Here is a 21,239-nt window from a genome sequence, read left to right as displayed (position 1 = left end):
GTAATGATGGTAGTGAAATTTAAGAGTCATATGCTCATTTACTGAGAAGACTCCTATATCTGTTAGCTCTTACTTTTTCCTTAACCCTGCAAAACAGTTGTATTGATTGTCATAGACAGGAGGTATATATAAAGACTTCATTTCATATTAGGCCAGTCAGTTAAAGGCTAGATGCAATTCAATGCAGGACAAAATATATTATGCTCATTTCCAGCCCATAGTATTGAGCTGTGGACTCCTATAGAGCAGCTGCACACGATAACTCGCACAGAAAGCTTTCTAGGTCTTTCAGAATCCACACCTATGTCAGCTGCTTTTTCTTGGATTTCTAAGATAGTTTGTTTTAATTTATTACACCCAGAGCAAGCCCACTACGATGTGATTGTACAGCTTGTACCAGGGAATGCCCATATAAGGAAGTCCAGCTAGCTGTGATGTCACAGTGAGAGAAAAAAACTCTCTGAAACCGGGCAATCCAGAGAAATCCCGAACTTCTTTCAGGGCTCACTTCCAAATGCGCAAACCTCATAATATGAAGCTTTGGCCATTGTTTAGCATGAGAATACAACATTCTAACTACATTCATGGGTCAGGAAAGTGGAAAAATAATGACGGGTCACCTTTTTTAAGGAACATTTTTTTTTGTTATTGCCATTAATGTGTTTCTGTTTGCGAAAATGCAAATAAAGAGCCCCCCAGGCCGGACTTTGGACACACCTGCTGTGTTTGACCTTCATTTGCGTTTTTTCCAAAGTTGACCGACTTCATGTTAAAGTTTAATGAAAGCTGTTGACCAAGATGGAAAACGTTAGTGCTGGTTTGTGTTCACAATTGGGAGAACCTTTCTCAACATCCATACTGTATGGGTTTTGAAAAATGATTTACCAGCTCCAGTCAACTATCAGTGTCTTTTACTACAGTCATGCTTCATTTTGGAAAACATGTCACCTTGCAACATGAAGTGACTTTATTTAGCCTGAACAACTCCCAACGGAGCGAGACATCCTCTCAAGGAGGTTGTACTGTACATGTCGACCACTCCGGCTTCCACGAGTCATTTGCGCTGCATTTGTGAGAGCAGTGGTTATGGTGTGGAAAGGAAATCGGTAATTTCCTCAAACCTACTTTGAGGGTTGGCACAGGTGTCAAGGAAGAAGCTGTACTTGCAGATCAAGGAATGTAGTTCCACTTTTGGTTGTTGGATTGACCATGCATGGCATGAATGGTACAGCCCAGATTAAAAATGGTAAAGTCTATTCATTCTTACATCATCAGATGTACAGGTGGTCCTTGTGTTCCGATGTCTACACACCCATACATTATTCATTCAAATTATTAGAGCTGCAACAATTCAATTGGACAGATTGATGATTAATCTACAACTATTTTAGTATCCTATTAATTGCTTTTGAGTTAAAAACGTACATATCCTGAGCCTCTCATACTGTCGTCTTAGGAAAAGCAAGCTATTGAAGGTGGCCTAACCATTACTCGATTAATCCAAAAAAGCATCAGATTAATCGAGTAAGAAAATAATTGTTAGTTGCAGCCCTAGAATACATAATGTAGGTTTTTTTTCAAGTCATTTGAGTAACTTTTTTCCCCCTTCATTATGTCTCCCAAGCACAAGGCAAGACTCTGTTGCGTCAAAGAAAGTCAGAATAACAGTGGCTCAATGCCCACCCCAACCATCATGAACAATAAATATGGTATCCGTCATAATGTCATACTATGGAATGGACAGTAACAACCAAGCACTGTAGTGGTCTTGTTATTGAAACTTCCTTCGCCAATAAGCCTGTCTATCTCCCTCCCTTGCAACGACCAATTGAGAGCAACCTGTGTTGTAGTCAGTCTTTTTATGACTGCATTCTTTATACAATGTCCTTCATGTGTTCTGCGTGACTTGGTGTTAATTCGGGTATAATTTAGATATAAGTCTAAAAGTATGTAGTGTAGTGTGTTTTTCGCCCTGTCTGAGGTTCTCATCATTATTTTTCATCTAGTGTCAAGGCGTCATATAGAAAAATATACTTTGCTACGCTAAAACCTACCCATCTAAAACTTAGCAAATTTGTGTAATTTTATTTTTAATTTGACAGGTGCCAATAAAAATGGGCTAAGCCTTTTGGATACCCCTGGTCTAATTGATGCCTGCCTTACTGGGAACAAAGAAAGCAGATCGTCTTTTGTCCTGTGATCCGCCCAGTGTGATAAATGTTGTTAGAGCTAATTACCATAAAGTGATACATTATTAGATTAGTCTAAGTTCCCTTTTAGCTGAGATAGTTTGATGCTTTCCAGCAAGACTTGTGTGAGAATGTGCCTCGTCCTTATTGGAACTGCAGTGATTCATTAGGATTTAGGAGCCCCTTCCAGCCAGCTGCAGCACCTCCATCTTTATTTGTATTTATCGCTCTGCCGTGATTGTGAGCTTGCGATAAGCTGCTCAGCGGCTGCAGGAAAGACCTGACATCATCTTGTGGCAACGAGCCTCAAGCTGTTGGCGGCTGGCAACTTAAAACCAAAAATGAAGTTGGTCTTTCCGCTGAGATTTCCGACCTAAGAAAACTAGCCGTGTCGGCGGTTGATGTGATTCATTTGACTGTCCTGAATCATCTGAGCATCTCCTGGCCGCAGTTCGTCCTCAGGTGGTTTGCAGGACGGACACGCTCAGGGGTTAATTTTTAGCTTCCCGTTCCCGTTGGATGCGGTTGCTGCATTCCTGGACTATGAACATGGACGCCCTCCGCCCCCGCCGCTTCCTGTAACGCTCCTCTCAGGGCAGGAAGTGGATTAGTTGGCTGCTGATTGGCCGCGGAGGGAAAAAGAAGCGATGGTGTGATATGAGGGAAACAGAAAAGAAATGTGCACACCAGTGCCAGCGCTCACTGATTTCTAATGTGATTTCATTTCAATGTGATTTCTCTTTGTGCGCTTCTCCTGCAATAACACATGTGAGCACACGTGGCCACTTCCTTCCTGAGTGCACTGACATCCACTTTAGTTTTGCAACTTGCTCGTCATTCACGCTAATAATACCCTGGTTATGCTTGTATGCCCTGACTTTCTATTTAAAAAGACAATGAAGTGCACCCTGCCTCAGCCGGACGCTTAAAATGTCAAATTCTTAGTTACTGGTGCATGCAAGGCGTGTTGCAATGCCGTTCTGCAACACCTGAACAAATGTTAGATGGAGCAATGACCCACAAAGTATTGCAGCAGTGTCGACACGTTTAAGGAGGGCGTGGCCTCTTGTGTCATAGCCGCCATTCCTTCATCAGTCATCCGTTGTTTTTTTTACTTTGAATTTGTTTCTTTCAAGTTCTCAACAAGGCCAATTTGAACATGGTGACATCCGACCTTGCAGGTTCTCTGCAACAAAGACAGGAAGTGACAAAAATGAATGAGCAAATAACCACACAGCTTGACATTTAGTTTCAACGACCCCCTCCTGCTTCTCCATCTCCTCCTCCTCCCTTCCTCTCCTGTCTTTTAAGTTTAATTGTGAACAGTTTTTAAAAAAGCAGCCTCTTGGTTTGGAGAAAGGAGGATTCATGCTCACAATTGTAGAGGTTGCGTCTTGCCACTTTAGGGATCATGTTGCAGACGTACCAACATACACAGGATTAGGATGGCCCGCCCCCGTGGGGGGACTCTGACATGCCACCGTCATGTAAGCAGCTTACTAAATACTGTAGCTTCATAGGAGCCATCCTTTCTTAAAAGTGGCCATTCTTCATTAGGGGTGTCACAAGATCAAAACCTGCCGAGAGTTCTCATTTGGAGAAACCCTGTCTCAGGAGAACAAGGCGGTCCGAAACAGACTGTTTGAATGATAGTGAACGTTATATGGAAGTAGCAGTACCAAAGTACCAAATGAAAGACGAGATTTGTGGCTTTCATCAGAAAGAAAAAGTTTTTCTACCTTTTTTTGTTCTTTAGTAATCAGCAGTAGAAGGTACAGTAGCTAACTGTATGGGTGATATGGACCTTGGCATTTGGGCTCCATCTGTCGAATATTTTAGTAATTGAGTATTCTAGTATTCTATACTAACTGGTGGTTATTTTTAGGACTATATATACTGTATGCAATTTGACTGCACGCAGAATAAACGGTTCTTGAGGGAGTCTAACTGGTGTGAATGAAGCAGGAAAACAAAGATTACGTTTAAATGAAATGGTATATTATACATGTTTTGGAAAAAGGGTAGGTGGGACAAAATACAACAATTAAACTGTATTTACACCAGCTTCCTTTTTCGTCCTCTTTGTGGGTGATGTACGCGATTCCTCGAAGTAGATAAAAATCCAATATTTTTTGTAACCGAGGTACTCGGATTGCAGCCCTACTTAGCATACATCACAATATTTTTGGGGATCACACGAAATAAAACGATATCAAATTTTTATTCAGTGCAAAGCTACAAACCGTAACCCATAATTGTAAAGCACATTCATTTATTGGTACTGAACTGGCTAACTTTTTATGGGATGTCAGCCTGTGCACACATTGCTACTAAGGCTTCAACAAACTGTAATGCCTGTGCTTGTGATTAAGGAAGATGTAGTCACCCATGCAATTCCAACTGCATATGGAAGATATTGTTATCACACTCTTGTTTATGCGGACATGGGGCCACGGCGGTCTTATTTTAAAGGGCGGTCATGGTTACTGCTAAGAGGGGATGCGTTCAATAATAAAGTTACTTTTCGGCCTGTGTGTCTAACATGAAGGCGTAATTCGGTGCCCATGACTCTGCTTTATAACACACCTCATATGGAGAGGAGACATCGGTGTTGACAATTTTGGGGCATGGTCGCTATATTTATTTAGCAAGTAGGGATGTGCATTTACAAATTTCCCCACTGAGGGACGAATAAAGGCATATCTTAATTAAGTGATTTCAGAGAGAAAATACATGTCACAAGTATTATCAAGGTATTATCATGAATATTATTATATATTATCATAAGTGCTTTATTTGGTTTCAGGAAATGTAAACGATGATATTGTTTAACGCCAATATGTAGGACAATAAGCATTTGTCTCCCACCCCCCACTCGGCAAAATAAATACGTTTATCCAGTCATATATTTTTCATTGTACTTTTCTTACTTCCTAATGCCAAAGTCTTTTTACATTTTTTAGATTATCGCAGATGCCCATGTGGGAAAGGAAAATCACTCAAAGAAAACCAAGAATATGAACTGAAAGGCTTTGTTTGACGTATGGATTTTACTTTTAGGTCAAATTTAATTTTTTTTTATAATTCAAAAATAAATACATAGCCCCTGAATTCGTCCATAGCTAATTAGCATGAGCTTCCAAAAAAGGAAATGTGCTGTCTGATTCTTTCTTCTGACCTGTCAGCGCATGAAGAAGGTTGGATTTTTGGTGTGTGTGTGTGTGTGTGCGTGTGTGTGTGTTAATCATTACCTGTCCAGACCTGAGAGGATAGATGACAGGAACATCTGCAACAGAACTCCATCTTTTTTTCTCCCGCGCCTCTCTCTCCCTCCCCCTCCCCACCTCTCTCTCTCTCCCTCGTGCATGTGTACGTGTGTGTTTTTAAGCAGATTCCTAGTCTAGCACTGACCTCCAAACAGCTGTTCCTCCTTGTAGCTGCAGGCTGCTCCTCTGCTCTCAGCTTTTTGCTTGTCAAACGCTCTCGGGTGTACTTTGAACCAAGTAAACCCAGGTTTCCTTGTGTACTTGTGAAGGAGGGGGGGGGGGGTTAGTTGGCCATGTGGATGGTGTCCAGTTCTCTTCGTCGCTGTACGGTAGCTGGCTGCATATCCGCTTACATCACAGCTGTATAGCAGAGCTGCAGGGAATGTCGAGCGAGGCCGGTTAATGCCAGTGCCTTTTCTCGCGTCATTGGGAGGGTTGGTTTTTGAAGGTGATCCTGGTGTGAGCTTTTAAAACGGGGAAAATACCAAAGTTGTGCTTGTTCTCCAAGCAGTACACCTTCTGGACTCGTTATGTACTGTACTGTACTGCTGTTGGAGTACCTGTGCAGTGGGGAGGCTCTATAAATGGCCACAGAAGACATCGTTTATTCTGTGTGGTGTGGTGTGTGTGTGTGTGTGTGTGTGTGTGTGTGTGTGTGTGTGACTGCAGAAACCACAGTCCAAATTTGGCTCCATATTAATTCACTTACACCAGAAGTATTGCTTTCGAAAGGCCACATTCAAATAGTACCCAGCTATTTACATGATGAACTGGGACAAATAATTATTCATGAAATTATTTTTCAATATAAATTAATATTTACTATTTTTGTCCTCATTTTAATTTAATTTTAATTAATACATTTTATTTTTTTATATTTTCAGTCTTATCAGAATAATATAACTGTTTAATTTATAATAATTTACAATAATAATAATAAAATAATAATTTTATTGTATTTAGTATGGTTTTCAATAATAATAATAATAATTGGTAATAGTAAAAAAGTAATAAAAAATAGTAATAAATTGTAATTTTTGATTCTTCAAAATGGACCGTACTACTTGGTTGCAGCCAGCAGAGGCGCTGTTTTGTATCATGTTCCCATGAGTCCTCGGGTCAGAGTGGAAATTTAGACAACAGTGACTAATAGGAGCCTTTTTTAGTTGAGATTTACAAGAAAAAGTGGACTAAAAGTTACCTGTGCTTTAGATTTACATGTACTCTTTTAGTGGAGGTGCCACAGCAAAATGCAGCAATACTTAAACACAACATGTCCAGTGTGGAGCTTGGCCAAAGCCCTCCTTTTATTGGCCTTCTTCTCCTCTAAGGGGGGCTTTGTCAGACCAGACCAGTCTTTCACTGAGCCTGGCCCATATTAGCGCTCCTGTCCGCTCTCCGCTACCACCTGGTCTCTATTTGAACACGCTTCATGGCGACTCACTTCAAAGAGCCTTTTCATTAACGGACACATGCTTGTTGTATTGTTCCACCTTCAACATTTTGTTGTACATTTCCTTTTTTTAACACGGCTACGGGCTCACAAGCACAGTCTGTGTGATTTTACAACAAACTGTTCATTGCTTGCTTTTGTCATCTTGGCTTCTCTTCACTTGAGTCAGCCTTGTTTGTGGTGTCTGCACGTCTCTGCCTGTCTGAGGCCATTAAACCCTGTTTGTGTGTGTGTGTGTGTGTGCGTGTGTACCAGAATCAGTGTTCATGCCGAAGCGACAGCGTGTTGGGGTGTGACACGATTCAAACGCTTGACATGACTGCGTCATTACATAATAGTCTGGTTATCACACATTGCACAAGACCAGAATGATGGCGGAGGTCATCCACTTGTGGACAACGGTGCCTGGGGTGGCCTCCACGGTGACCTCATGGAGGCTGCTGACAAAAGATGTTAATTAGCATTTAGTTTGTGTGTGTGTGAGATTTCGCATATGTGTATCCGATGATATCATGCTCTGAATGTGAAGCAGTTGCGCAATACATCTTAAACCCTGTTGATTCTTTGCAGGTGAACTTGACACGCCCTTGTGCACACTGACACACACACGCTAAATATCATAGCGATTTGGTGACCTCCGAAGTGCACCTTTTTAGGAGGGGGGTGGAGCGTAAAGAATGTTGGGACGCGAGTGCCTGTGAAGGGAAATGCAGGCTTTACATTTAGACAAGGTTATGTCATCCGCTTTCAAACGCAGCATCTAAATCAGGGGTGCTCACACTTTTTCAGCATGCGAGCTACTTTTAAAATGACCGAGTCAAAATGATCTACCCACTACAAAAATGCAAAACATCTACTTATTTTCAAATGTATTGAGGATTATTTGTAGGTACAATGTATGTTGATGTACCTTACATAACCAAATGAGCCAATATTGCAAAACACACATAATTAACTATTAACATTTTTTGTAATTACCTGAGTTTACTTTGATGACTTGCACTGAATTGAATCAGCCAGGGATGCATAGTCCGGACAGTAGCTAAAAATGATATTTTTTTAATGTCACGCCGCGATCGACCAGTACCACCTCCGCGATCGACCGGTAGATCGCGATCGACTTAATGAGCACCCCTGATCTAAATAATGCAGCCCCTCAATTGGAACACCAGAGGTGTAAAATGCTTTGACATCATGTCTCGCAGGGGTGTCCAAAGTGCAGCCCGGGGCCATTTGTTCTTGGCTCTCCACATATTCAGAAAGTACAATTCGTTTCCAATAATCCCTTGTTTATCACAGTTAATTGTTTCCAAACCCGACCTTTTATAAGTGAATTTTAGGAATCCTTATTTATGTATTGAATATTTTCAGAGACTGCGCAACGTGTATGTCAGTTGCACAGTCTCTTTGTCTCAGTGTGTGGCGGCGGGGCCGCTAGCATATGCACAGAGTGCAGAAGAGTGTGGCCTCATGAGGTGCAATGCAAAGTAACATTAGTAGAAATGAAATTGGTTGATTGCAATACATTGTCATATGACACCCCCCTGGTAGACCTAACTAGAACTGGTGCTTGTGGGTGTTGCTGTAAATGTCTTCCCGAGGGGAACTGAGTGGACAGGAAGTGATGTCAGGGGTTGCGAGTTGAGTGGGTTACGGCTGCAACGGTAGCACATGTTTTTATTCAAGAGTATTGTGACTGTTGTGTGACCATTCAAACCTGCAATGAAAGCCTCTTGTTCCGGCAATCAAGTCTGGTGCTTGTGTGTCCCCCTCCCAACATTACAGTATCATTACTGATACCTACTGACCTGTGTAGAATACTACATATGCTCACGTATATACTATGTATTTTTGTGTTGTATTTTTATTTCCATAAATTTAGTCAGTTATATCCTGAAATTGTTAATTTAGAAAAAAAGGAAAATGTAAGGTTAAATTTGCATATTTCTTGAGTAATAATAGGTCATATTCTACCACGAAACAACAAACAAGTACATTATTTCTTGATCAGAGGGCAGAATTTCAGATCTGTCATCATACGTCAATTAGTTCCAGCTGCAGCAACCCTCCTGTTCTCTTCAATTGCCGTTGTTGGTTTGCAGCAGTGAAGCTATCAAGCTAAATATGAGAGCTGTGGTTACTCAGCGTTGACATCACATCACACACTCAACCTGACAAAGAGATAGGCGGTGTTAAAAAAAAAGTGCAGCCAACGGCCCATTTACAGCATTTTGCTTGTTTTCTTTTGGCATATAAATACAACTGACCGAATAAAACCCAGCAAAAATTAAACGTAGTGGAAAAACAGCCAATTCTTCCTTCTTCAAGCTACTATCCAAATGTGTTGCCCTCTCCGAAATGATGAATATCGCACTAAAGCTTGACCTTCAACCTCTGGGCGGGAGTTGAAAGCTGTTTGCGGGTCCATCTCCGCTCGCCAGGAGACAGAACAGACGGCTTTAATTGCCGAGTCGTCCACCATTCACTACCCCCGTCTCCTCGCCGTGCACCAGCAGAGCATGCAGGCTAAATCTGTCATAGGAGAAGACAACTTAAACACTCCCAGACACGCTGGTCTCCTCCAGGATAGAAGTACGTCTGCTAAACGAGCGTCCTGACAAGCTGACACCCCCCGACAGCGCCGTGATGCTCTGTGACGCAAAGAGTGGCCCCACTCGATGTCACACTAGATCAGGGCCAGCTGCTGCATGCAGATTGGCAACCTTAATGCCATTTAAATATCCTGTTGTGCTGCGGCGTCTCTGCTCGTGTTGTTTTTCCTGCCCCACTGTTGCTCACAGGCAGGAACACCAACATGCTGTAGCGACAGTTTTGCACTTGGTTTCAGTACACAGCAGTTATTGTCATTTTTGATAGTGGAAATTCCCCAAAAATGAATGCAGAGTCTGCAATGAATTTTTTTTTAATCTGTCATAAGGTAGCATTCTTTTCCGATTTGTTAACCAAGATATTGACAATTCGGACACAAAGACACCATCTGAAGGTCTGGATCAGTTATTACCTGCATCGTCTGGCTGTGTTCAAAATAACTTGAAAAGCCCTCAATCAATTTGGATAAAATTTAGTGATCAGGATCACAGTCTGAATCCAGGATTTTATTTAATTTTTTTAAAGGATGCCCGAGATTCTTTTAACATTGTCATGATTCACTCTACTTGGTCTCTTGCACTCCGCTGTCCCCTTCCGGTTGTTAAAATTCTCTACTCATTCAGTACGTTTAGCCTTCCCAGTACATTGCAATATCATGCTACGTGATATCATGCCTACATTAGCATTTAGGGCCGGGTTAAACGATTATATTTGTAATTGATTAATCTAGAAAATAGAATTGTTACCTTTTAAGTGTAAAGTACTCCCATACTTTTGATGAGATATTTTCTTCTCCCCCGCTACTTGATGCCGTGGCGGCCACCGCCATTTTTTAATTCCAATTGACGACGCATCGACGTACAGTTTTTGCATCGCGACGTCAGACTTTGTCTCGGCCCTATTAGCATTACTACAATTCTTTGCTAATTTCATGGGTAGACACATATATAAATAATTGGCACTATCATTCTAGGTGTTAGCATGCATGCTAACGTTAGCATGTTAGCATCACTAAAATGTTAACATAGCATTTTTAGCCATTTTCATATGTGAAAACTTATATAAAGACTTATCACTATTGTGCTCAGTGTTATCATGCTAACATTAGCATTGCTAGTATGCCAACATTAGCATAGTAGCATTTTTACAGCCAGACACGCATATATACACTTGGCACCATGTTTAGTATGTGTTTGCATGCTAATGTTGGCACATTAGCATTGCTAGCATACTAACATTAGTGATCTAAATATATAGATAAAATATATGTGGGAGTTTTGGTGCTTGGCGGAGATCTGTGCTTTTCGAGTTTAGCAATGGTATCGCATCAGAACAGTGTCAAGCTCAAAGAAGTCGTACTCCAGGTGACCCATAGTTGCATTAAGGCGGCACAACCGTTCTTCAAATGCTTCTTCTGTAGTCCACGCTGCTGTCCTCCTTTTGGGTGCAATGAAAGGCCGGGTTGCCATCTTTGATGTCGACCCCTGTTAGGGGTGCGACCGCAGAAATAATCCGCAATCAGAGTTTGCTCGTTACTGCTCTTTGGCGGCACTGGTGTCGCTTAACAGCGTCTAATCCGAGCTGACAGACTTTGGCATTCCTGTGTGGATTTTCGAGTGCGGATCAATGTCAAAGAAATCGTCGGTCCAGAATATGACAACAAAGTTGAGGGGATTCAGTCATATGTCAAACAAAACAATACAAATCAATACGTTTTTTTGCATGTGTAATGTATATGTTCTGCACTCCTGCTTCGATGGCGGTATGTCTGTGCGCACTTCCTGTGTGGTGACAAGCGCACTGGTTATCTGAGCTGCGACTTCCTGTCATTGCAGAGCCACTTCCTGCTGCTTTCAAGCATGTGTGCGGTAGAACAAGGGCATTGTTGTCCCGCTCCTGGCCTCCCCACCCCTCAATTTGTCTGTTTGTTTATGTGAAATGTATCCCCCCCCCAATCCCTGCCCTGTTTATTGGGGGTGAGGAGACCGGGGGAGCTGCTGAAGGGCGCCCATTATCCACCTCCCTCAATGGACGCTTTGTGCCGGTGACCACAGTGGAACGGTGAGAAGGGGGCGGGGCCACAAGGAGCACCCAATTATAATGTTTTTCACCCCGGCGGCAGGGTTAATTGCAGGGATGATTGATAGTGAAAACGTTTCTCCTGAGCGGACTAAAGTGCTTCTAAAGAGTCATGCTGTGCGTCTGAGTGTGGCGTGACACGGCACAGCGTCTTGGCTGACCCTAGCCGCGGTTGACATGTGCTCCTTCAAAATAAAATGATCAAAAGCACTTTTTTATTTGTTAATCGGTGGTTTCACAGATATTATTTTATTGTTATAGTTATTTTCGTTTGATTAATGTCAGCGCTGCTCGAAAAGCGAGTGCGAACGTGTGCTGAAGCCAGGCTGGATTTGAATGTTTTCACTTGCGGCCATGATTTGAAAGCTTGTGGTGGAAGAATGTGGAGGAAAATGAACAAACATAAACCAAACAGTCGCATAAATGTCTTACTTGTTTCCAAGATGAACACATACATCAGTGGGAGAACGAACAATGTCTTCCGCTGCGGTGCTCATTTTGCCTGCACTTCCCGTCACGTCAGCGCGGTTCCACACCCAGCTTCCTGTCCACTCTGACCTTTTCATCTCACGTCAAATTTGTTTGCTGCACTTAGCGTTCATTGTGTCTTTGTGTCCCCATATGCAGACCTTCACGGCGTGGTGCAACTCCCACTTGAGGAAGGCCGGCACGCAGATTGAAAACATCGAGGAGGACTTCAGGGACGGACTCAAACTTATGCTGCTTCTGGAGGTCATCTCAGGTAACACACCTGTTGAACCTCTGATTGATTGGACATGAGTTTCCTGAACAGTGGAGTGTTTAGAAGACATTATGTAATTGGGCATGACATGACTTACTGTGATTATATGTATAAAAAGTATATGAAAGTCAAAGTATATGATTAGGTTATCACATGGTTTGTCTGGTATCAGGCCAGGTATCATGCCCCCAAGTGTCAGTATCAGCCTGAGACTGAAGGCCTGATACCAGACAAACCATGTGATGATCTTATTATCACATACTATTTAATCATGAGCTTATTATCACGTACTATTTAATCAAAAGACCATTTTGTTTCCAGAAAATGTTCAGTTTATTACATGTATTATACCTGTAACAGTGTAAACACAATAATTGCAAAAATATTTTATCAACAGTCTTATTTTATCAATGTCTGACAATTACAGTTCCATTAATCAAGTTTGGGTTTTTTGGTGACTGGAGAAGCACTAGGCACTAAGCACTTGTGCGCTGTTCTCTGATTGGTTGTTTCACAGGCACGATACCAGAGCAGCGCGCTCTGAGTGGACAGCTACGGGGGCTGATACTGGACATGGTTAAACTCTATATTTTATCAGTATCACTGCCCTGGGCTTTGACACAGTATCATTTCGCCCTTTTCCTGTATCATTCATGGGCGGTTTCTAGGGTACAGGGCCAATTAATACTGTAGTATGTGATAAGTGCTGATATCAGATTGATATTGACATAAGCCAGTAGTCAAGGCTGCAATATTGGTATCGTATCGGAAATGTAAAAGTTGTATTCGGACACCCCACATAAATATCAAACAACCACCGTTCACGCTAATGTTTGGTGTCAAGTATGAGGCCACCAAATGTGGTCCCGTGGCCTGCACACATTGCATCCAGACTCAAATGCTACATCATTGTTATGCATTTTAATGTTTTTATGTATTTTTGTGTTTTTGTGCAGGTGAACGGTTACCCAAGCCGGAGCGAGGCAAGATGAGGGTCCACAAGATCAACAACGTCAACAAAGCTCTGGACTTCATCGCCAGCAAGGGAGTCAAACTGGTCTCTATTGGTGCAGAGGGTCAGTACACACACACACACACACACAAGCTTTGTCAGCTATATGAGCAGCCCACTAAAGGTCATCCTGTGGAAGCTGACAATTGGAGCTGTCTGGATGGGCACACCCTTTAACTGTCAAGTATAAAAATAAGTTAATCACTAATTAGATAACATAAGAACATTAGAAACAGTCAGTCCTAACTTGTAAGTAAATGTCATGTGGTGTTGGTAAACGATTTGGGCTTTTGTCAAGTCATGATCGGCGATTTTGATGAAGAAGCAGCAGGGTGAAGGACGCGGCGGTAAGAAGTGTGTCAGCTTGTATTTAAGTCATGTCAGGAATTCCAGCCAGACTGCATGCCATGTCGCATGTGTGCGTTCCGCGCCGCAGAAATGACGTTGCACCCGACGACGACAACGGGGGAAAAAAAAAAAAAAGTTTGGCGGCATCATCACATTCTCAGCTCTGCACCCGAGATATTGTATGAAGCTAAGCTAGTTAGCTTGGCCACCAAAGGATTTGACACAAACACGCAAAGGCAAATTCTTCTCATCCGTCTTATGACCTTTCATGTAATGCATTTTTCTTTTTCTTTTTTGCAGAAATTGTGGATGGAAATGCCAAGATGACCCTGGGAATGATCTGGACCATCATCCTCCGCTTTGCCATCCAGGACATCTCTGTTGAAGGTTGGACTTCCTGTTTTTTTTTCATTTGCACAAACACTTTTTTCACAATGGAAGCATTTTTAAATGTAGCCAAAAAAGACATTTGCTTTGGTCTAACTCCCTCTCCGTCCTCGCAGAGACGTCTGCTAAGGAGGGTCTTCTGTTGTGGTGCCAGAGGAAGACCGCTCCCTACAAGAATGTAAATGTGCAGAACTTCCACATTAGGTAACGCGCACACACAAAATATCCAGCCTCATCACCAAACAGTCTTTTTTTTTTTTTTCTGTTGAGTCAAACAAAAAAAATCTTTGCACAGATAAGAGGGGGTACATGGTGCTGTAAACAACTTTGTTGTTTATTAATTTATTGAGGACTCTGTGTTGCTGTGCTGTTACAACACGAGCACAACTGGTATGCTGAGAATATTTTTGGGTCTTTTTTTTAATTGATACTGCCAGAGACATATTGTATTTCTAGCTGAAATATGTACAAAGATCGCCCCCTGGTGGAGAAAACGTTACCAAGGGTGTGGGTGTCCTGCATCACACTGCAAATAACAGACGGTTACAAATGTGTCAATGTATATCTGCTTTTTATGACAATATGATAATATTATCATGACTGGGTGACTTTATTGTCCTCGTTGTGGACATTTGAGGAACACAAGTAATAGTAATAGATGATTATTTTAACGGCAATTATTCCACTAATGAAGTGGTCACACGTGTCTTCCAGCTGGAAGGACGGTCTCGCCTTCAACGCCCTGATCCACAGACACAGACCGGAACTCATCGACTACGACAAGCTCAGAAAGGTTTGAACGACCAGCAAGATGATGTATTAAAGGGGGCCTATTATGCTGTGTGGTGGACTCCTATAAAGCAGCTACACACAGAAAGCTTTTGAGATTTTCCAGAATCTGCACCTATTCCAGCTGTATTTCCTTGGATTTCCAAAACGGTTTGTTTTAATTTATTCCACCCATGGCCTGCCTCCGGCCATGCCCACTCCGCTGTAATCGGTCATACTCCGGAGACGAAATAGTGCAGCAGAGCGGGGAGGAGGAGAGGCAGGCAAGTGTTAGGAAAACACAGCGTTCAGAGCAACTCTCAAATCCGCAGCCCTCATTATCTGAAACATTGGCATTGTTTAACACAAGAATACAACATTCTAACTACATTTACAGGTCAGAAAAGTGAATAAAGCATAATAGGTCCCCTTTAAGATCAAAATATGGTAAGTAGAAACACTGACACTGTGACTAATTGATGCAGGACGATCCTGTGACCAATCTGAACAATGCCTTCGAGGTGGCTGAGAAGTACCTGGACATCCCCAAAATGTTGGACGCAGAAGGTAAGCCGCATGCACGCCCCGGCGTGTCGCTGAGTTGCACCGATGTAGATAACCATTTCTCTCTTCATGTGGCTTGTTTTGTCGTGTTGATTTGACATTGTGTAACTAAAAAGTGCTGTGACACCACCAGGAGTTCCCCTCGTTGCTGCCATGCTTGTGTTGTGCACATTTACTTCTCTGAATCTTTTAGAAATGATGTCCGTTTGTCATGTTGCCTGTGCATTTCCTGTTTGCCTGCGTCATGTGTCATGTGTGTCTTATATTGCTGTGTCTCAAATGGAAGACTTGTGTCGCTTGCGTGTCAGTAAGAATATTTTGCAAGACACACGTGTCAAACTCAAGGCCCGGTGGCCAGATTCAGCCCACTGTATCATTTTATGTGGCTCATCAAAGCCTGGAAATAATGCATCCATCCGTTTTCTATGCCGCTTGTCCTCACTTAGGAGAATCTTGGAGAGGCAGGGGTACACCATGCATGTCAAAAATACACTTCTGTGCAACAATACATCTATCTCTATGGAACCGTTGGATATTGTGGTCTTGATTCGATACCACTATGACACTAACCCAAGTCACAAACATCACATGACAACAGTTAGCTGACATGAAAGTCCACTCTTGATTTGCTGTTGCTCTTCCGTGGCAAATGATGAGAACGACTAAGCCGGAAGCAAAGAGCGGTTCCTGTTGTGGAGCCTCGAGCTTTATTATTCAAAATTCTGGATAAAATAAGTCAGCGGTGAGATGCATATGTGTACAACATTAAAGAAAGAAAAGTCCTCATCGCATTTGTAACAGCTAGTTCCGTGAAAAAAAGGCCAATTGCACCTTGTACACAGTCAACTCCATTACAGAAATATCGTTCTACAGTTACTTGTTGTTGCTTTTCTTTTATGATTAATTTTCTTTTGGCTTAAGTTTTTTTGTGTGTTGACTTGACCTCGGCTGTGTTGTCATTTCGATAATTATTATTTCATAATTGGAATGTTTAATAGCAAAATGGATGTGTACGTAAGCTGTGGAAATAATGAACACCACGCAGTTTGATTGAAATATTATTGAAGAGAAGTATTGATGGATGTGTAATTATCTTAACTGCCATGTTGAACTGAATAGTGACCTGTTTATTTAGTTGTCCTTACAAGTTGCTGTACTATAGGCACAGCAGAAAGTAAGGCAGGTTTCATTTAAAAAGTGTTGGTCATTCATTCATTTTCTAGCGCTTATCCTCATGAGGGTCGCGGGTGGTGCTGGAGCCTATCCCAGCTGTCTTCAAGCGAGAGGTGGGGTACACCCTGGACTGGTGGCCAGCCAATCACAGGGCACATATGGACAAACAACCATTCACACTCACATTCATACCTATGGACAATTTGGAGTTGCCAGTTAACCTAGCATGTTTTTGGAATGTGGGAGGAAACCGGAGTACCCAGTAGAAAACCTACGCATGCACAGGGAGAACATGCAAACTCCACACAGAGATGGCCGACGGTGCAATCGAACTCGGGTCTCCTAGCTGTGTGGCCTGTGCGCTAACCACTCGGTCCTTTTTTGCATCAAAAAAATGGAATCGTAAAATCGTGGAATCGCTAAAGTATAAAATTTTCTGGGCACCATTTGAGACACAGCACCTGTGAATGTACTGTACGTGTGTACATGTTTAATCACATGTCTTGGGTCCTCATAACCACGTCCTACCCCCCCAATAGACATTGTGAACACTGCTCGTCCAGATGAGAAAGCCATAATGACTTATGTGTCCAGTTTCTACCATGCCTTCTCTGGAGCCCAGAAGGTACCCTATGTCCTCGCAGCCCTTTGTCTGTTTTACCCTCCCGTTACTAACAAACGCCACCTCTTCGTGCAGCATGGCCGTGCACGCCCTCTTTACAGCTTTCCTTACAGCCTGGACTAGGTGGACGTTCAGGATGCGTTGGGACACAAACACACAACAGACATAACTCAACCGGTGAAAGCCGCAGGTGTTTTGTGATTGTGATAATTATTTGATTTATATCGCACTTTTAAAAGATATCCAAAGACCGTTTTGTCAAGTTTTTTTTAAGGTCTTAGTTCTGAAATGTGCTGGTGGATAGGGGAGGGATTTCTCGACTGTTTGAGTAGAACTGATGTTTCTGGTAGGAGTGTTAGTGGTGTGGCGTTAAGAACAAGTTGAAGTTCATGGATGAATTCATGGTGAAGCACAGAGGATGCTGTTGTCATTAGTAATGCACCACAATCCCTTTTATTTACATATCTAAATGCATTTGTCCTTCCCCCCTTCGTACTTTCCCACCTTGTTGGCCTCTGACTGGAAGACCGTCCACCTTTTTTGTCCTTTCCAAATTACGTTCATGGCTTATTACCATCTTGTTTGCTCAATAGTCTACGGCAGCAGTGTGCAAAGTGCAGCCCACGGTCTGCTTCCTTTTTTCAGCTTTTTTCTAAAAATATAACAATAAGATGGGGGAATCAACAATAATTTTACATATAATGTCAAAATATTAAGAGAAAAACGTTGCAATCTAACAAGAAAAAAATCATAAGTTTACAAGGATAACTTTAGTAGCATAAAGTTGAAATGTTAAAGAAAAAAATTATCAAAGTCGTAACATTATGAGAAATGAATAAAACGACTAATAAAGTTGTCATTCTGTGGAAAAATATGTTGCAGAAAAACTTTGAGAATAAGTTGACAAATTTAAAACAAGAATGGTCATTTTACAAGAAACAAGTCAAAATATTAAAGAAAAGAAGGCGTATGCTAACAAGAAAGCAGAATACACTTGTGATATTACGAGGAAAAGTAGTTTCATTTTAGTAACAGAGTTGACTTTTTTTGAAAGTCGTAGTACGATGACAAACAAAGGAAATTAAAGTTGCAATATTTGAAAAGTTACAATATTATGAAAATAAAGTGGAAAATATTCTGGAAATAAAGTCCCTAATATTACAAAAGGAACATTTACGAAGCTTATTGAAGTTGGATAAGTTAAAAACAAATTGAAATGAAAGAAATGCGTTTGAGGTCCCTGCTGCTTTCACCAGGATGTGTTAAACCAGAAAAAAGGATGTTTGTGTCCCAACGTGATGCTTGATGCTCCAATATCTCCAGAAAGACCCCCACGGCGTGGCCCGGGGGTGTTGTCGCTGTTTCTAGGTGGAGCGTCAAGCCGCAGGCGCCCTTCTAAAGTGGATGTCCTGCTCCAGGCGAGCGCTGCGTTGCTTTGGGTCGCTTTGGCTTCACTCTGTCTTCTCTCTCTCTCTTTTTCCTCTTACCCTCGCTCGCTGTGGGGCGGGTGTTGCGCAGACATCGTGGGCACGCTGAGGCCCGACGAGAAGGCCATTATGACCTATGTCTCCTGCTTCTATCACGCCTTCTCTGGCGCTCAGAAGGTGAGCCGCTCATGTTTTCATCCACACTCCTGTGCAGCAGCAACAACAGAGCGTTCCCATCCTGCGCCTCATTTCTGCCAAGACGGTCCACCTCACACCTCAGTTGGCTAATGTGACTTAAATAGTGTGAATATACGTTATGTCTTTGAATGCACGTAATTACAATGTACAAGTCCTTTCATTCCTGCGGTTGTCAGCACGGTGTGACAAAACCCTCATCAAAGTACAAGTGCCAAACTTTTAAAAATTAATATTTGATAAGTCAAATTTCAGATACAAGAGATTACATTAGAGATGAAAACAAATGACAATCGCATAAACCGGCAAGGTAGCATACCGAAGCACAGATGTCTTGGAAATGATTGGCGCTAAACGTGTGTGTGAGCATGTTGTGTTGCATAACAGCGTGGCAACCTGATGGACTCGTAGAAACGTGGATTCATGCAGGCTGATTTGGTGTAAGAATGCAGGTCGAAGCGCTATTTCTGCTGCGCTCATTATGTCTGACGCCGAAGATAAATGTTTGCGGCTGTTTGATCGCCTTGTTTCCATGCCTTTTATGCAACACACCATGCACACTCACACGTTTAGTCATTTAGTTAATCATTTCAATGATGGCAACGTTATTGGCTTCTACAGACCCGACCGTGAGAAGTGAATTCCCCACAAGTAGGATCCAATAATAAATGAATATTTTCATATAGCATAGAAAACCTGTTTGACTTTCTAAATACGGGTTTTAACATAAGAGCCCTGTACACACAAAATAACAATGTAAAAAATGTACCACTTCAACACTGACTGAGAGGAAAACCTTACCCCCTGCCCCCACTGGTTGTCAGCCATGACATGTCGGCTCGGCTCTACCGGCTCAGTAGCCAGTCTCCATGCCGTGTGAAAGGTAATGTCATCTAACATCGTTACTGATGCAATACTACATATAACTTGACTTCCAGTGTATTTTGACTTATATTAGACTGTAGTATTCCACGAAACATATATTTTTTGAAAAATGGCGATTTTAGTTAATGTGTTTCCTAATGTTAGGGTGTCAAAGTTAGTGTTTTACACTATCTAAAAACAGCTGTAAGTCAGATTGATCCCCCCATTACCTTTATGACTTGTGTCCATGGAAACAGGCGGAAAAAAGTATTTTACCAAACTGCTTGGTGGGAATGTGGCAATACAAGTGTCTTAAAAAGAAGCAGTGAGGCGTTTCCCACTGTACTGCATGTATAAGTAATGATATGGCAGTATTGTGGGTACTCCTCACTGCAGCATCCTGATGGGAACGCTCGACTTATGCTTCTTTGCTTTTTAACATTACCCTTGTTTCTCTCAAAGCCATTGAACTAGACCAGGGGTCGGCAACCTTTACTATGAAAAGAGCCATTTCACCCACTTGCCCACTAAAGAAAAATAGCCTGGAGCCGCAAAACGTTGTATGTTTAAAACAACATTGGAGGGAAAAAAAAAGACGAGTTGGAGTACTCTTGCTAGTACTGGAGATAAACTTTTGTTTTTAAATGAGCTCTAATTTATTTTTTAGAATCGTCAAATAACTCATTAATAATAATTAATAACTCAAAGTATTACTCATTTCCCTTCTCATTTCGCTTCATGCTCATTCAGTCACCAGTCAGAACTCAGTCAGGATGCATTCATGGTCTCACACAAAGTTGGATTTTTGTAAACTCATAACAAAGACGTGCATTTTCACCACACGGGTGCTAAAAAATATTCAAGCATTGCAAAGGGAGCCGCAACAAAGAGGCTGGAGAGCCACATGCGGCTCTGGAGCCGCGGGTTGCTGACCCCTGAACTAGACGGTCCTGGAGTTACAAATAAAATAATCAAATAAATGGATGAGCTGCATAAAATAACACGGACCTGTTTAAATTGCTTTGAGAAACACAAGGCAACGTCACTCTTGTCATTTTGCTTCAACAATTCCAAATGTTTTGTAATAAAATGTGATGTTCATTCATGCAATCTAGATTCGGTATAGAAATGTTTTTTTTTTTGTTTTTTTTTTTTACCAATAGTCAGTCTTGAAGTTGTGTTGTTTTTGTATTCCAGCAGTACAGTAGTTAAATCGTAGGATTTCAAGCACGGGACGACAGCGCCACGTGAACCTGTAACTCCATGTATGGACCGACTTGAGACGCATGGCGTTTTTACACACACTGTGTGTGTCTGCGTGTGTGAGACTGAGGAACATGAAACTAACCGCCAGCAGTTTCCAGCATGTTTTCATTAGTCCGGCGAGGCTGCTGGCTTTAGTGTGTTTTTTGCACTTTGTTAAGCACGGGTGCCATTTTGAATGTAACGTGCCTAGAAAGGAGGTTAGCTCCCAATCACTGCTCGTGTGTTCACACCAAAGGAACTCTAACAGTGTAGTTAAGAATGACTAAACGCCGCG

General features: G+C 42.0%; 1 protein-coding gene across 4 annotated transcripts in view; it reads left to right on the top strand.

Annotated features, from left to right (window-relative positions):
* The window catches only part of LOC131135124 (alpha-actinin-4), a 44,819-nt gene that overhangs the window by 13,880 nt on the left and 9,700 nt on the right, over positions 1–21,239 (top strand). For 2 of the 4 annotated variants that reach the window (XM_058081048.1, XM_058081050.1), the window contains exons 2-8: positions 12,225–12,339; positions 13,296–13,415; positions 14,000–14,086; positions 14,203–14,290; positions 14,801–14,879; positions 15,340–15,421; positions 18,732–18,817. In XM_058081048.1, coding sequence (XP_057937031.1) covers positions 12,225–12,339; positions 13,296–13,415; positions 14,000–14,086; positions 14,203–14,290; positions 14,801–14,879; positions 15,340–15,421; positions 18,732–18,817 — 657 coding nt within the window. Of the gene's footprint in view, positions 1–12,224; positions 12,340–13,295; positions 13,416–13,999; positions 14,087–14,202; positions 14,291–14,800; positions 14,880–15,339; positions 15,422–17,130; positions 17,217–18,731; positions 18,818–21,239 lie in introns of all 4 variants that reach the window. The other 2 variants (XM_058081047.1, XM_058081049.1) reach the window with 1 other exon arrangement.

The sequence above is a fragment of the Doryrhamphus excisus genome, chromosome 8 (assembly GCF_030265055.1).
Source record: "Doryrhamphus excisus isolate RoL2022-K1 chromosome 8, RoL_Dexc_1.0, whole genome shotgun sequence".
NCBI lineage: Eukaryota > Metazoa > Chordata > Actinopteri > Syngnathiformes > Syngnathidae > Doryrhamphus > Doryrhamphus excisus.
The sequence above is the reverse complement of the archived record's forward strand: the minus strand, read 5'-3'. Positions and strand labels throughout refer to the sequence as shown.